Here is a 17,158-nt window from a genome sequence, read left to right on the forward strand (position 1 = left end):
TATTTCTGCATTGACAACATATTTTAATAACATCAGTAGGGGTTTGTATTCTGTTTAAAAAAAAAAAAGAATGACCGCAATCAGTATTTAAAGTGCATTTACATTTTATTTGACAGACAAAAAGTGCTTTTTACATGCAGCTGAGGTTTTAGTTTTGATATATTTTATTGTATGTCACCATCTTTTGCTCAACTACGGGCGAGTCAGCTAATTGAGATCTCGACGTTAAGATTTCAAAATGGTAACTAAAAGATACACTGGATCAAAAACTCAAGATTGAAACCAAACGTACTTTAAAAACGGGGGAGGGGGGATGTAGAAACATTTAAATGACTGGATTGCTCTCGCTGATGTGCAAAAATACACTCATTGGCCATTTTATCAGATACGAACAAAGAAATCTAACCAGCGTTCCCGGTTTGAGACATCCTTTTAGTTTAACATCTGAATATACAGTACATAAGCATCTTCAAGTTTTCACTTTTTTTTTGAACAACTGCATGAGTCTGTTGCCTTAGCTGCCCCATCATTGAGGTCGTGGTTCTGCTGCTCATTTGTAGTGGAGGTATACATCACGCCAGCGTCTCTCAGCATGGACCGTGATCTCGGCTGCACTTCCCAGTCGGCGTTCAAGTTTAACCGTCCGAATCTTCGCAGTCTGCATAGATGCCGTCCTCAGACTCGGCACTCAATTTATTCAAGGTTGTATTAACCCTTAAGGTTGTCCTTTCCAAGACGGTATCGGCTTCCTGATCGGCAGCCTTGCTGGGAATCTCACTTTTGTTCTCTTGGTCCTCTCCGTCATCGGACTCTGCCTCATCCTCGCCGTCGGCCGATTCGCCGGAGTCAGTGGACTCGGGTTCTTCCTCTCCTTTTTCAGTTGGCTTGAAAGTTTCCTTGTCATGATCATCGTCTTCCTGTGATTGGTCTTGAATGGATTCTTCGTTGGTTTCCTTATTTTCAGTCCCCCGCTCAACATCTCGATCTTCATTGGTGGTCACCTCGGATTCTTCATTCTCATTTGGTTCCTTGTCATCAGCGTCTCTTATGTCGTTTTCGGCACTCGGATCCATCGCATCATCTGGACCTTCGTGATTGATCACCTCGGGTTTCTCCTCTTCATTTTCAGATGCTTCCATTGTCTTTCCATTTGTTTCGTCTTGATTGTTTCCATTGTCTCCCATTCCATTGTCTTCGTTTTCTGCCCCACTCACATCATCTGGACCTTGGTCGTTTGTCACTTCGGGCTCCCCGTTCTCGTCATCGTCGCTATTTAAGACTTCATCCTCCCGTGACGCTCTTCCTGGATTATCTTCAGCCGGCTGTACCTCGTTGCTTCCATCCTCTCCTTCATCACATTCTTCTACGACAGCCTCCGTAGAACCGCCACCTGTTGCTTCTTCATCGTTTTCGATAGGTTCCTCAGATTCTTCTTCTGGCTCGTCAAGGTCAGATTCCTTCATGATTGCATGTTGGTCCTCAGCGATGTTCTCTGATTCTTTTTCCGACAATGCAGACTCTTCATCGTTACCCTCTTCGTTAGCATCCTCACCTTCCTCTGCAATGTCGTCGCCACTGTCATCCTCGGCTCTGTCCGCAGCTTCGTCTTCTTCCTGCTCGCTTGTGTTTGCTGTGGTGACATCTTCACATGTTTCATTATTAGCTGAATCCTCTTCGTCCGGATCTTCCTCTGCATCGTCTCCACTGTGACCTGTTAAGACCGGATCTTCTTCTACTACATTTTCATTATCATCCGCATTGTTTTCTGGACCTTCGATTGCGTGTGCAACTCCTTCGGTTTCATCTGTTCCAGCTTCAACTCGTTCCTCATCGCTGCCTTCAACCTCTTCCGCCTCCGTGTCTTTGTCTCCACACGCAGAGGGATCGGGATCCTCTTCTTCTTCAGTTTGCGCATTTGTTTGATCATCCACCGTGGCTGCATCGTCGTCGTTGTCTTCTTTTGAAGCAGTGCCGTCATGTTCATCTCCACTTGTGGCAGGAGTCTCCTCTTCACCATCACAGTCCTCATCCTCTTCAGATTGCTGTCCACTCTGGACATCTTCAGCTGTGGCGGTGTCAGCAGCTTCATCGCTCATCTTTTCGTCTTCTGCAACGACACCATCATTTGCATATCCGTCGGTATTCTTCGCGGCTGTGTCGATTTCATCTCCACTTGTGGCAGGAGTCTCCTCTTCTCCACCGCTTTGCAGTTCTTTGTCCTCCTCCTCTGATTCACGTTCACTCGTGGCTGACTTGTCTGCATCTTCATCTTTGACCGATTCAAGAACATCTTCAGTTATCATCCCATCTTTTGTCGCGTCCTGATCTGCCGAAGCTTCGTCCTCATTTTCAGCACCACTTGTGGCAGGAGTCTCCTCTTCAACATCGACATTTCCTTCTTCCTCTTCCTCTTCCTCTTCCTCAGATTGTTCACAATTGGCTGATTCGGCGGCTTCTGGTGCTGCTTCCTCAACTGTGTTGGTGTCAGCAACATTTTCACTCGACCCTTCATCCTCTTCGACGTCTTGTTCTGTTACTTCCTCATTCTCCGCTCCACTTGTGGCGGGAGTCTCCTCTGCTCCATTTACTTCTTCTTCATCTCGCTCAGATTCACCTTCGGCCGTGGCGGTGTCAGCAGCCTCATCGCTCATCCTTTCGTCTTCTGCAACGACACCATCATTCGCATATCCGTCGGTATTCTTAGGGGCTGTGTCATTTTCATCTCCACTCATGGCTAGAGTGTCTTCTTCACCATTGACTTTCAGTTCTTTGTCCTCCTCCTCTGATTCGGGTTTACTAGTGACTGCCTCTTCACCATCTTCATCTTTCACCGTTTCAGGAATGCCTTCAGTTGCTGCATCCTCATTCTCAGCTCCACTTGTGGCAGGAGTCTCCTCTGCTCCATTTACTTCTTCATCTCGCTCAGATTCGCCTTTATTCGAGGCTGTCTCTTGTGCTGCATCTTCATCATTGGCGGTTTCCGAAACTTCTTCACTTATCATCTCATCTTCCGCATCCTGATTCTCAGCTCCACTTGTGACAGGAGTCTCCCCTTTACTGTCAACTCCCCCTTCCTCATCTTCCTCAGATCCCTGTTCACTTGTGGCCATCACAGCAGCCTCTTGTGTTGCATCTTCATCGCCGCCGGTCTCAGAAACCTCACTCGCCAGCTCATTTCCTGCATTAACCTCATCATCATTTTCATCTGCGCTAATGGCAGGAGTCTCGTCCTGGTCTTCTTCTGCCAATTCTTCATCAGCCTCAGATGGATGTTCACAAGTAGATCCTTCAGTAACCAGTTCCGCATCTTTGTCTTCGCCCTCATCTGCAGAAACCTCATCAACTGTATTTGAGTCATCATTTGAGTTCTTCACGGTGGATGCGTCATCACTCTCTTCACTATCTCTTGCCTCTTCTTCTTCCTGATTTTTATTCTTATCTGAAGCCATGATGGTGTCATCTTGTGGTGCGTCTTCATCCTCAACCGTGGCATTGTCTGGACCCTCTTCATGCTTCTCCTCATCGTTGGCTGACTCGTCATCCTTTGAATTATTTGCGGGAGGTCCTTCATCATTCTCGTCGCCACTTGCAGCAGGATGCTCCTCTTCACCATCAACTTCTTCTTCATCTTCTTCGGATTCCTGTTGGCTTGTTACTGCTGTTGCCGTTTCTTGTTCTGCACCTTCATCTTCTGTTTCTGCCTCTGCGGTCATTGCATTTTCAGTAGTTACCTCTTCATTGGCATCTGCGCCATCGTTTGAGTCTTTCATGGTGGATGCATCATCACTCTCATCTTCTCCAGTGGCAGGTGTTTCAGTTGCCATATCAATAGCGCCATCTTCTTTCGGTTCCCCTTGTGGTATATCTGGAGTAGTGGGCTCCTTTGCTTCATCTTCATCCTCAGCTGGGTTGGTTTCAGCATCTCCTTCTGAGACTGCACACTCACTGTCCTCTTTTGATCGGTCATTTTCAGTCATGACTTCACCCACTTTGTCTACTTCATTTTGGCATTCCGAAACTGCAAACACATCTTCATCTTCCGCTACTTCTTGAATAGCGTGGTCAAGAATCTGTCCAACAAATGTTGCTGCTGCTTTTGTTTCACCGTTGACCAAAAGATCCTGCGTATGATCATCATTCCTCATCTGAAGAATCCTCTTTAGATCAAATTCCACGAGAACAGGGGCAGTATTCATAATTTCAGCGGGAAGTTTAGACCCCAGTGACATTTTCATCTTAACGCATGAGTCGCATGGGCAGTTGTCATCCTCGTTTTCACCACGCTGATCGCTAAAAATGGTGCTCGTTGCAGAATCATCGCTTTTCCCGGATGGTTTGGTTTTCATCCTAAGTCTTCGTCTCCTCTCATCCGTCTGAGTGCTTGAAGGTCTGGACTTTGCTTCTTTGGGAGGTCTCGGCAGGCCCGCCCGACCTTTAATCTTACACAATTCTCTGTTTATACTCGTTTGAATGCGCCTGTGGATCTCATCCCTCAGTTCGCTTATCATCCTGTCGAGCTGCTCGTTATCATCTACGTTCCACTGGTCTTTGAACTCGCTCATTGCGTTGACATAATGAGTCATGAACTGCTTCTCTATTTTCGTTAGTAAGCTCAGGACCCACACAGGATCAGGGTCGTGAGATCGCTCTTTACTGGACTGTACCGGACTCCCAGAAATCTCATCTCTCTCAAGCCTCTGACCAGTGTCTGAGCTTTTGTTTGAGGATTGTGGGCTGTTACACAGTTCTCTTGGACTGTCATTACTTCTAATCGTGTTATTGGTTGATGTATCTCCCTTTGAGTTTCCCTCATGCATTTGTTCTTCCTCTCCTCCCCCGGCTTCTTCATCCTGGTGGACTTCCTGTGCTTTGCCTTGTGTATCTTGGAGGGTTTGCGGTTGATTCCTACCACCGCTGCTCTTCCCAGAACCGGTCGAGCCACTATTGACATCTATGCCAGAGGATGATCCCTGGTTAAAATCCTTGTCAGAATGCCGGTCGGCTTTTTCTTCCAGCACTGGTTCATTTTCTGCGGGCTCGCAAAGCCACAGAGACTGAAGAATGTCCATGAGTGCTTTGTATCTTTCAGATTTTTCATCTGCACTTTTCGGATTGCTATCTATTAACTGCAGCTTTGCAAGGCAATCAAAAAGACCTGTGGCCGAAGTGCTGAGTTTACGTCCGTACGAAGGAGAAACCTCTGGCAAACTGTTGCATCTGTCTAGCTTTGGATTGAGAAGGACTTTCATCACCTGCACTGTAGAGTGAAATATCTTGGAGTCAGGATCTCGCCGATTATCTGCCTTTGTTTCCTCTGCCGTTTTCTGACCTTTATTGTCAGAAACGCCACTCTCCTCATTTAGTCCATTTATGTTATTCTCAGATGCAGAGTTGCCATTGGTTTCTTCCACTGCATTGCCATTGAACTCCTCCATGTCGAACAGTTCTCCATCAGGCGGGATTTTATTAAGCCATTCATTGACAACTTCATTTAAGGATGCGTTTGGCAGGCTTGACGGGACAAGAGCTTCATCATCACAATCTATCGTCTGTGTTTCACTTTTGTTGTCAGCATCTATAGCATCTTTAGGACCATTTGGTACTGATTCAGAGCTCATGTCTCCATTAGCTGAAGTCTCATAAATTTGAGGAATGGGTTTTGTTTTCTTATCATTATTTTCATCCAGTGGAATATCCGTTTTCTTGGATTTTACAGATTTGGCTGACTCTTTGCTTTTTCTTTCCAGAACCTCAGATGTTGCTGACACTTTGGAATTGGATGACATGGCTGTGTTTGCTCTATGTTCAGATTCCTCAGTTGCCACAACATCAAGGTCCAACTTCTTGGATTTCACAGACACATTTGACATTGCGCTTTTGGTTCTTTCAGAAATTGCTTCAGTGGGTTCACTGGAGTCTTTTCCTGACTTTCTGCTTCTTGAAGACTGATTTGATTTGACTGACAATGCAGTTAATGTTCCCTGAATTTCTTCAACCTTGCTCCTGTCTGATATCTTTGATGTCCTTGACTTTAAAGATGTATCTGACTTGTTTGTCATTGCACTCTGTGTTCTCACATCTTCACATTCTTCTTCACCACATTCAGTTTGAGGTTTTAGAGATGATTTGGATCCTCCAGACAATATCGACACAATAGACTTTGCTCTCTCAATGTCATTAATGTTAGCAACATCTCCGATGTCTTTAGACTTATTTGACGCTGCTGAGGATTTTGACCTCCTGGATTTAGCTGATTTACCAGAGGGGCTGCTCGTTGTGCTCTCTATATTCTCCACATTGTTTTCATCCACTGCAATTGAGGATTTGGACTTTGCTGAAGTAATTGACGGCGCTGATTTGGCAGATCGAGACGATTTAGCTGAGACGGCGCTCAGCGGCCTCTGCGTTGTTTCCGCGGCATTTTCTTTTGAAGCAACCTCACACGCTGTTGAACTTCTCGGAGATTCAGATACATTTGTCCCGGTTGATTTGGCAGAGGCTTTGCTTGCTGATCTCTCTTCAGATTCATCATGATGCTCTGAATCTGTTTCTTTGGGCTTATAAAATGGTGAGTGTACTGACGTCTTTGACTTTGCAGAGCGGGCGGACATTGCTGACTTGGCAGACAAGGAGCTAGGAGCTCTTTCCGAAGTAGCACAACATTCAGACATGTCTTCTACGACATCGGAAGCCTGTGTCTGGACTGGTCTTTCTTCCGGTGGCTCCTGGTCCTCGTCATTATCTGCACGTTCAGAGTCTTCTTCAGCTGGTGGATCAAGTTTGGAATATTTTGTCGTAGCGGATGCATCTGATGCAACCGATAGATCGGAAGTAATTTGTTCTTCATTCTCAATTTCTGCAATTTCGATGCTGTGTTCACTCATCAGTTCAGAAACCTCGCTAGATGTTGCAGATACACTTGCAGATTTTGCCGATCTGATTGACAAGTTACTTAACGATCTTTCCACAGAATCTTGACGAGAAGCATTTTCTTCAGCTGAGAGTTTGGATTCGTTTGGCTTTGAAGATTTGGCAGACTGTATACTCCCTGCTCTGCTTGAGACTTCTTCAGTAACAACCTCAGACACCTGAGACCTCTCTGAAGCATGTGATTTAGGTCTACGAACTTCAGTTGAGCGTTTCGACCGACTGGATCGAGCTGATCTACTTGACTGACCAGACAGTGAGCTTATTGATATGCTCTCACTGTGTTCCTCCAGCGGAGAATCGGACCCTTGGTCGGAAATCCTATCTTTTACGGACACAGCCGTTGCTGAAATGTGTGACTTCGCCGATCGGACCGACCTGCTGCTTGGTGCCCTCTCTTCAGCGTTGCATGCATCGGCATCTCCTTTTGATGTTTTTGATCTCACCGAAAAGGTTGACTTTGTAGTTTGAGCTGACAGTGAACTCTGCGCTCTCTCATCACATTCTTCTCTCACATTTCCATTTGTGATATTTTTGTGGCCGCTTATTCCTGAGATGTTTGATTTGGCGGATTTTGCAGATTTTAATGACAAAGCACTGGGCGATCGTTCTGCTGATACGTGCGATTGGATTGATTTAGCAGATGTGCAGCTTGATGCCCTTTCTTCTGTCGGCTCATTTTCTTCATTCTCGGAACAGTGAGACTCGTTTTCTGCAGAAAAATCAGCAGCGTCTTCTAAATGACATGACATGTTGCTCCCTGCTTCACTTTTGCACTCATCGTCAACTCCTCCATCTGGAGCTGTGGATGATTTTGATTGGCAAGAACTTGTCGATTTCACTGATTGGATTGCACTTTGCGGTCTATTTTCAGCTGCCTCTTTGGTATCTTCACCAAAAACAACTTCTGGGGTTTTTGATTGTCTTGACCTTGCCTCTGATGTAGCAGAGACAACCGACATGCTACTCGACCCTCTCTCCACTGGTACCTCCTCGGTGCAGCCATTAACAGCCTCTGAGATCACATTTGCATCATCAGCTTCAGAGGTTTTGGACACAGACATTTGGCTTTGTGTTCTCGGTCCAGTTTCAGTCTCACTTTGTTCCCCTTCCTCATTTTCTTTGGCATTCTCTTCCGCAGCTTTTTCCTCATCCACGGGAGCTGATCCCCGGGATGTGACTGAAGTTTTGGATTTAGATGACACGGCCGTCACTGGCCTTTCTTCAGCAGCTTCGTTTTCTGTTTGACACGGTTCACTTCCCACCTCAGACTTGATTGACGTTTGACGCGATGGTCTTTCGTCACCCTCTAAGACATCTGGTTTGCACTTTGTTGAGGCATTTGAATGAGCTGACATGGCACTTGTGGCTCGTTCCTCCTTTCCACCTTCGAGTTCTTCATTCTGACTGACATCTGATTTCACCGACATGGCACTCTGCTGTCTTTCCACTTTGCCCGTCACCACTGAGTTTGTTTCTGTATCATCCTTAGATGTTCCACAGTAACATGCGTAGGACTTTGGGGATTTTTTTATCTTGCCGGGACGTTTTGTGTCACTGGATGCTGACGACGATTTCCTTGACATATCTGGTCCAGCGCCTTCTTTGGCCTCTTCTTGGCCAGGGTTTTCACTCTGCGAGGATGGTCTCGTCGCACTTTGTGAAGCATCGTCGCTATTGACAGCAGATCCAGGTTCTTCTTTTTGCTCACCGTTGCTCATCGTGCAAGACCCAGCGCGGATGGTGCAGTACTCCACAGTTTCAGAGGCCTCAACACATGTTTCATGCTCCACCAGTTCTGTGTTTTCTTCGCTTGATCTTTGGACCACGGTCTTCCTGGAGACCACCGTGTAGGAGGACGCACTTGAGCTTGACGTCTGAACACCGCAACTATCTCCCTGCATGCCGGCCGCATTTGTCCAGATGTTGTAGCAGTGAGGATAGCGAGAGCACTCTTTATGCCTGTGGTGGTGCCTCGTGATATACGCCTCCACTGGCTCGCCGGTAGAAAAGTTCTCCGAACCCGAGCCGCTTCTGTCGCTACTTAGGTCCTGAGGGAGCTCGCCGGCCCTGTTGGAGGACTTTCTCACCTCGGTGGACCAAAGTAAGGTTTCGTCGTTTTCGAGCCGAAAGCGCACTTTCATCTTCATGGACAAGCTGCCATCTTTGTTGACGCGGACTTGTTTTTCCACATCGTCGTCTAGTGTTCCGTCAGCGGTGGGGGGAACGGAGCCAGCGTCATCGAGAGATTCCGTTCCATCTGGAAGTGACTTTTCAGAAGACACTGAATGCCTCGTGGGTCGGTTGGCAGATAGTTTTGCTTGAACTGCTTGTCCTTTGTTTGGTAGCAAAAGAAAAAGAATGAGTCAAGTTAATTGCCGCATACTTCTTCTGAACCTTAACGTAATTCTCCTACCTTCATCACTGGCTAGTCCCGCCTTCGCACTCAGCTTTGGCAGCTTGTCTTCGGCGGTTTTACGAAATCTCTCCAAAATGGAAGGATGGGAAGGCTCCCGTCCCACGCAGACCAGAACATTGGGACAGTGGATGACGCTTTGAACATTTTCCACCTGAAACCCAACAAAAATAATAATTTTTACAAAAATCTGATGTCCAACAAATTGTAGGTCCACGTCTCAAATCCTGACGTCTTGGTCAACTCTTTCAGGTGTCCACAACGAGAAGGCTTACTTTGTGACTTCCCCGCCTATGAAAAAAAAAAATATATAGTTCATGCTTTGGCTCCTCGTGCCGCTGAGTCCTGCTCATCCCTGCCAAAGATAAATGTCTTAATCCAGGATAATCCGAGGAAGCCTTGCAGATGACGGCGCAGTCCTGCAAGAGAGGCTTAGTCAGCACAACAGCAAGCTTTGTCATGTGCGTCTGTGGATGCCAGAATGACGCGAGACCGACATGGCAATGAAGTGAGATATCAAGGTTTTGTGCGCAGTTTATTCAAGACCAAACAGTCCTTCGGGACATTTGGGTTTGTGACCCTGTGAGATTTGTTTCTGGAGCACAGGGCCTTTTTCAAGTTATTGATAAAATTCCCGTTGCAATTTGAAATTTGAGATGTCAATTAAGTTAACGGCTCAATCCAAAAAGAATTCAATTTAAATCAAGCTACCACGGTTTATTACGTACCATGCGTGGGGTGTGTCCTCCTGACAAATCAACGTCACAACAAAGTGATTTAAAATATAATCTCTCTGTTTGTTAGCAGATTAACCCGAGTGGCTGGATCCAGTGTAGCAGTCAGGCACGTGTGCGTGATGACCTTTTTTTGTCTGGCCTAATTTTACACCCCACTGGAAACTAAATCAATAAATTAATACTTTTCTGACAGTATCAATAAAATTGGGGTGTCATTTTTGAAAAAGCTTGTATTGGGTTTGATTAGTAACCGTCATGAGCATGTAGTTGAAACCCGCAAATGGCCCTCGGGCCACAAGTTTGCCACCCCTGTCTTGAAGCCCCACCAGGTTTTTCACCGTGCAACGAGACGCTTTAAAAAGCGCTCTTGCCACACCCCGAAAATCTGAAAAAACAATTTCACGTTATCCCACCAGTCCATCTTGTGTTCTGACCTTGTGTCCATCCAGGGTGTACAACCTCCTGACGTGGTACTGCATAAGCTCCGATACCTCCTCCAGGAACAGCCCAAAACTCCTCAGGCCTTTGCGTTGTAGCACGACGGTCTTCCTGAAGGACGGCTCGCTGTTCTTGATCAGGACCACCCTCTTGGCGCGAGGAGAGGCCTCGTCGGGCCTGCTGGGCCTTCTGTGCTGATGGTGGTGACGGTGGCGCTGATGGTGGTAGGGGCACAGAGGCGACACATGCGAGGTTAGCGCCTCCAGCGCTCGGGCGTGTCTGCACTCCGAGCACAGGTAGCAAGTCGCCGCCTCGGCCGTGTCGGAGTGGGGGATGCGGGGGAGCCTGCAGGCGGCGTGCTTGTGGGAAGCCGGGGCGGCGCTGAAGCACTGGAAGGTGCGTTTGTGCGAGGACATGGCTGCTTCTTTGGCCTTCCTCGTAGATCAGTTGAAGCTACGCAGGTGCGGGACCACCGTGGAGCCGCCACATGTTCCTCTACCCAGGCCTCGTTCTTGAATCATCCTAGACTGGAAGACAAAATGGCGTCAGGGAGGGAGTTTTTAGAAAGAAATCGTTAACGCATTCACTGCCATCGACGGGTATAGAAGTCAAAAACTGCATTTTAACTGCGCTGGTAGTGAAGGAGTTTTAATAGAAGAAATTTATAAAAATAAATCAAATCAACCATTTTGCCCCTTATTTTATGAATTATTATTTTATATAAATAGAAATATTATTTTATTATTTAAAAGAAAAAAAAAAAAACAGAAGCCGTTATTTCGCATAACAGGCGAGCGTGTCGCTTCCATAACGGTTAAAGTGCAAATGAAGACAGCGATAATGCAGCGCAAATCCTCCGCGTTCCTTTAAATAACAAGCTTAATTGTGGGAGAAAACCGTCGGACGTTCGCCCGTACCGCTCGTCAAATGTCAGTGCCCAGAATCCGTCAGGATTAGCGGCACAAGGCGTAAATATCGGCAAATAAAAATAAGCGCGGCAACGGGACAAAGGCGGGAGCTCAAATAAAAAGGATGCATTCATTGATGGCGGGCACAAAAAAACGCAGATCCTATAGGAATATAAAATAGGCCAAGCTTGACTGACACTTTTAAAGAAAGGCTTTAGCTGTCGTTCGCCGCCTTTTATTAGCGTCTTGAAAATGTTTTCCTTGCTTAAAATACTCTTGTCGTTCCTTATTGTGTCCTGACGCAAATGTGAGGATTCCCTTCGTGAAAACATCTCACACCGTGCCTGATGATTCATGGCGCTACGTTCGACATTTTATGATGAAACTCACCATGGTATGCACAAGTCAAAACACAAACTAACAAATTCTTAGTTTTTTTTTCCCTCTACAGTTGTCATGTGACTTCGTTGAAAAAAAAAAAATGTCAGATGCTAAAGAGGCTTAGCTAATAACTATGCAAACAGAAATCATCTGTTTTTTGTATTGTTTTATTTGAAAAATTATTAACATTATTTTAAAACATTGCTTCATATTTTCTTTTTAAATATGAGACTTTAATTATATATAATTCAGGATTTATTTTATTTTTGCCTTTTAGCAATCTGGTCATTTAACAACCGATTTAAAAAATAAATAAATAAATAAAAATTTGTTGCCGTCATTACTGCCAAAAGAATATTATTGGTTCTTTATACCTAGATTTTTATCAATATTTATTTCTAACACCGAACATAATTATTCGAAATGATCGATTTTAAGACTACGATGACTACATCGACTCATCGTTTCATCTCAAAGTTCAAGTTTTGCATTTGGACATTATTCAGTCCAAAAGTACCGATACTCACTTTTTGCTCCACGTTCATAATCCAAAACCGAGTGAGGCGAAAAGGTCCGCACGTCTTTTGTGAGCTTCGTTTTCAGTTTGCGTCCGTCCAGCAGAGCAACAAAGCGCTAATCACATGCACAAGGAGGCTAAGGATAGCCTGGAAAGCCTGAAGGATAATCGCTCGCAAGATTGGACTGAAAATCTGCTGGACACGACTTACTTGGACCGCCTTGGTTGCGTAAAGACCAGGACGCTTTTAGCTAACGACTTAATGTTGATAAACTTGTCTCGTCAATGTTTTGCCTGAGTCACCGGCATGGCTGCCGTTTTTTTTTTTTTTTTTTTTTTTAATCTTCTAATGCAATACACATTCATTCACATGATTTTAATTTCGAATGCTAATCATTTAAACCTCCCCATTGGGTGCCGATTTATTCTAACAATACATTTGTTAAGCATAAAATGCACATAAACACAACAGGTGTTGGTATCAAGGAAGTAACTTTTAAAAGGCTGCACGTGACTCTACGTCTGACGCTTTAAAACTCCACGGCCTCATTTGTGAGTTTGCTTTCCAATTCATGTGTGTGGGTGTGTTCACTTTCAGTTCACTCTCCTCAAGGACAAAAGGGGAGCCAGCCCACCAGCGGTCAGACCTTATCAGAGACCTCCAGGCCAGCAACGTGCCCTCTCGTGTCCTCGGAGAAGCGCTCAATCACCGGAGGCCACCTCGCTCTGCCGCTGTTGACAGGCCTGCACAAACACACGCGCACCATCTGTCCGCAGTCTTGAGGAGCTTGATGGCTCGCTACCAGGGTGGGGTATGTGCTAGGTGGGCTGATTTATGATGTCCTGAATCACCAAGGGGAGAAAATAGCACAAAGGAAGCCCCCCCCACCCCCGAACTGAGTCACATGAGGGCGAGCTAGTGATGACGTTGCTGCTTTTACTCTGGAAAACAGTGATCAACATATTTGCTAGTTTCCTGACGCATAATTTGCTTGTGCATTTTTTGCACCATTTTTTTACTGGTACAGTACTGGGAATGTGCAGTGCGGCTTAGCTCTTTAGCTCTGCTGGGTGGCTGGCCTCAATTCAACCATCACAAGTAATTAACGTCTACGAGTGGCTAAGCTTGACTGCTGGACACTGCTGTAACGTTTGTGGGTGAGCTGGTGCCCATTCCAGCTGACTTTGGGCAAGAGGGTCGCCAGTCATCAATGAATTAATGTGAGAAGAAGCGTTAGTAGCCGTAGGTAACCAACTCAAGCACAGGGAGAAATGCATGCAAACTCCTCACAGGCATGCACTGAAAGCTATCAAAGAATTGCAGTTGTTTGTTTACATTCAAGCTTCATTTCTGTCTAAATTGATGTCAAAAAGTGTCCTTGTGCTTGCATTGAAAAATTACTTTTTCCAAAGAATGATTTTGACACGAGCTCCCCTTTTAAAATTCAGTTAGTTACACAGCTAAACCTTTATCAAGTGCACCATCGTACAGTTTGCAGAAACAATTTTTTTTTCCAGGGTCGCCACCACCCCATGCAGTATATCTGAGAAAACCTGCAGCGCTAATCCCACAGTAATGAGATTGGCACGGTAGCAGATAATGAAATCAGTCCAAAGCTGCAGTTTGGAGGTTGGCCAAAAAGGGAGATAGTTGGACTTTCTCTCTTTCATGCCAGTATTCAAGTTCACTCTGCAGACAAAACAAACAATGTCTTAGTTTATCGATGGATTACTATACTATGTATGTTGGATTTAAATGTTGTTTGCATTTATATATGTGGGGGAAAAATATTACAAAAAAATTAAAGACATTTCTCTTTGGGGTTGAAAAAATGCTAATCAATACAACTCTGATGCTGAAATTACAGCCAATCAAGTTAGTAAACAATCCTGTATTTATAAACGTGATCTAGTTAGATTATTGTTGTCAAAAAAATTTTTATGGGGGTGGAAAAATACTGTCAGAAGTGGGATTCGAACCCACGCCTACAGAGTAGACTACGACCTGAACGTAGCGCCTTAGACCGCTCGGCCATCCTGACGTGTAAGATTTCCAACACATTTAGTGTATATAAAACCAAGATAAGTGCGTAGCAACGGATTTTCTACTTTGCTAGTAGGAACCAGTGAGGAAAAGACGAATGAAACTTTGATTTTTAATTTTTGTCCCTAAAACGAAAATAGAGCGTAGGACGAGACACAAATGGAAGAACGTTTCGTTTATTTGTTTTGGATACCCGGAAGTTGTCCCCTGCAGCATTTCTCACACTGACCACAAGATGGCGAAAGCTGGCACCTGAAGACTCGTGTTCTGGGATGATCCATCTCCAGCACAAATTACACCAGAGCTTCTCAAATAGTGGAGTGGTCCCCCTGGGGGGCACGGTGCGATGCTGAGGGGGGCACGTGTGCCTCGAGGGAACATGCTTTTTTTCCCGCCGTACGACAACGAAGTGTAACTGCACCTCCAATCCAGTAGGTGGCGGTACTCTGCTTGCATTGTGCGCAGAGAGTATTAATCGACAGTACCGGTTTGTTTTGTAACGAAAATGTTATTTAGAGCGGTGGGTGGAGGGGGCGAATTATTTTCTTCTCGCTATGGAGGGCGTAACAGAAAATAATTGAGAAGCACTGCTATAGATGGTCGTTTTTTTTAAAAAAGCCTTTACTATACGTGGTCGTTTTTCTTAAAGCCTTACTATACATGGTCGTTAAAAATATAGTAATCAGTCAAAACGTTAATGCAAATAAATTAATGAAAATAATAATTTTATCACTGACATGTTTATTCTTCTCAAAATAATCAAAAAATAATATGCTCATAAGTTATTTCTTTTAGTACAATACAATACAACATTTAGTTTCATGGTGAGCTCACAATAACAGAAAAGATGTGATACAGTTTCAAGAAAAGCTGAGCAAAGTGAACCACTGTTTTTTATATAATTATTTTTTTTTTCGTAAAATGTTCCACAGAGTAAATTGTGAAAAACAAAAACGTTTCTCAACTGACTGCTTAACAACTTTGCAGTCACCTGCGATGATAATTAGACGACACACTTCGGTTGCACGTGTTCTGACGCTCAAATTATTGTGACTATTTTCTAAAGTACCATCATTCTTCTCTAGCTTCCTGTTTCACGAGTTTGATTGTTGTTTTGAAGTAAAGCTGCTAAACTACAACTCAAAACCCGACTCATTTTCATCAGTTTATTTCCATTTAGGTTTCATTCATCAATACTATTGTATTTTTTACTTTCATTATCATTATTATATTTAATCTCACTTGTTTTGTTTTCTTTCTTATACAGATGGTATTAACATGTTTTTTTTTTCTGAGTGATAGCGTTGTCGCCATCTTGTGGTCAGTGTGAGAAATGCTGTAGGTGAAAACTTCCGGGAATCCAAAACAAATATGTGCCATTTTATCATTGGCGCCTCGTTCTAAATTCTAGTTTCGTTTTAGATATATATATATATATATATATATATATATATATATATATACATATATATATATAATGAAAGTAATAAAAAAGACAAATCTAACTTTTATTAGACTCTTCCTTATTCCTTGCAGACAAACCAGAAAATCTAACAATACTGTATTTTAATTTGGGCGTTTCTATATCAAAACGAAAATCAAAGGAGCCGGGTTTTTTGTGTTGTTTTTATAAACCTGTTTCCAAACGTAATTTCCAGTTGGTATGCAAAGTTGGAAGTTGGTCAACGAACGCTTACACAACAAAATAATTTGAAAAAAAATCGATCTTGAGAAGGCGGAAGTGAAGCGACCTTTTCATTCGTCTCAGCTGCTTTGTTGCACGTGATTGGTGAACGGTTCGACCAATTACAATGCTGCTTTTAAAGTTCGTTATTTTATTTTTAGAACCATCTCAAATCTCAGCTACAGTTATTTTTATTATTATTATTATAATAATGACTGTAAACAAGCTTGTTCACCTGCCAGTTAAGAAGAAGCACCTGTGGCTGAAGACAAACCGTGCCAGGTTTTTCACTTTCTGGACCAAGATTTGCCATCTCTGTAGAGTACTCAGCATTGGAAAGTAGACATTTATGTGTGTACAAACGACGTCATTGAGTGGCAGCTGGTATTGACTAAAAACAAGTGAACCTAATATTGACCCTTGGGGGGGGGGGGGTGGAAGGCAATGTGAGGAATTCTGTTTTGAAAACAGCTGGCAGGGAATGATATCATGACATATCTAGTTTTTGTCATCGTTTTCAGCTCAAATCTGCGTCAATCACTTTTCCGCCACCCAGAACTAAACCGGCGCCTATTGTTTACAAACACGTTCCATACATGCGTTACGTTCACGCATACAAGAGCATCTTAGCTGATTTTGCTTATCGGCGGCGACAGACCCGTCTGCTCTTAAGTGCTCGGCCATCTGCAATAAACACACACACGGCTACGCAGGCTCGTATCCTGTTTTCAAGCTGTCAACGTGCCACTTTAGCGGCAGCAGAAACAGCAGCGCTGTCTCAACTCTGGGGAGGGGCGGCAGCGTGAGTCACTTCCGCATGTTTCATTATTTTCAACGCGGACCTCTTTTTGGGCGTCCGGCAGGAAGGGATTCCTTCAAGCTCGCGAGCAACAGAACGCGGCGGTAATGCCATGGAAAGGATGACGGGGACCCGGTGCCAAGGTCACGCAGGAGCGGGGCCCTCGTTCACGCTGAGCTTTTTAAGTTGAAAGCGGGAACATCAAGGCGGCGGACGCGCCCGTGTGTCTGCGTTGACGTACGGACGGACTCTCGCCCACTCTCAAAGTTCCTTTAGGGAAGAACATGCAGTAAACACACACTTACTT

General features: G+C 44.5%; 1 protein-coding gene, 1 long non-coding RNA gene and 1 other non-coding gene across 6 annotated transcripts in view; 1 reads left to right on the forward strand and 2 right to left on the reverse strand.

Moving 5' to 3' along the window:
• LOC148316530 (uncharacterized) overlaps window positions 1-14,251 on the forward strand; it is a 23,570-nt gene extending 9,319 nt beyond the window's left edge. For 2 of the 3 annotated variants that reach the window (XR_015840129.1, XR_015840131.1), the window contains one exon: window positions 10,530-14,251. This is a non-coding gene — a long non-coding RNA (uncharacterized LOC148316530). The remainder of the gene's footprint in view (window positions 1-10,529) is intronic. The other variant, XR_015840130.1, reaches the window with a different exon arrangement.
• Window positions 81-12,460, reverse strand: rp1l1b (rp1 like 1b). Of its 2 annotated transcripts, XM_088285884.1 has the most exons (4): window positions 12,335-12,460; window positions 10,515-11,045; window positions 9,344-9,497; window positions 81-9,262 (listed from the first exon to the last, which is right to left on the reverse strand). In XM_088285884.1, the coding sequence occupies exons 2-4, from the start codon at window positions 10,932-10,934 to the stop codon at window positions 636-638; spliced, it is 9,201 nt and encodes a 3,066-aa protein (XP_088142010.1). In that variant the 5' UTR covers window positions 10,935-11,045; window positions 12,335-12,460; the 3' UTR covers window positions 81-635. The 2 variants fall into 2 exon arrangements, with proteins under 2 accessions (XP_088142010.1, XP_088142011.1); XM_088285885.1 differs by lacking the exons at window positions 10,515-11,045; window positions 12,335-12,460 and adding an exon at window positions 9,619-9,840.
• A 32-nt stretch (window positions 14,252-14,283) lies between the features above and the next one.
• trnal-cag (transfer RNA leucine (anticodon CAG)) lies at window positions 14,284-14,366 on the reverse strand. Its single transcript has one exon. It is a non-coding gene; the product is annotated as a tRNA-Leu (tRNA).
• Between the last annotated feature and the right edge of the window lie 2,792 nt (window positions 14,367-17,158).

This window comes from Idiotropiscis lumnitzeri, chromosome 21 (genome assembly GCF_059441095.1).
Source record: "Idiotropiscis lumnitzeri isolate Australia: NSW breed Sydney's pygmy pipehorse chromosome 21, RoL_Ilum_1.0, whole genome shotgun sequence".
Lineage (NCBI taxonomy): Eukaryota > Metazoa > Chordata > Actinopteri > Syngnathiformes > Syngnathidae > Idiotropiscis > Idiotropiscis lumnitzeri.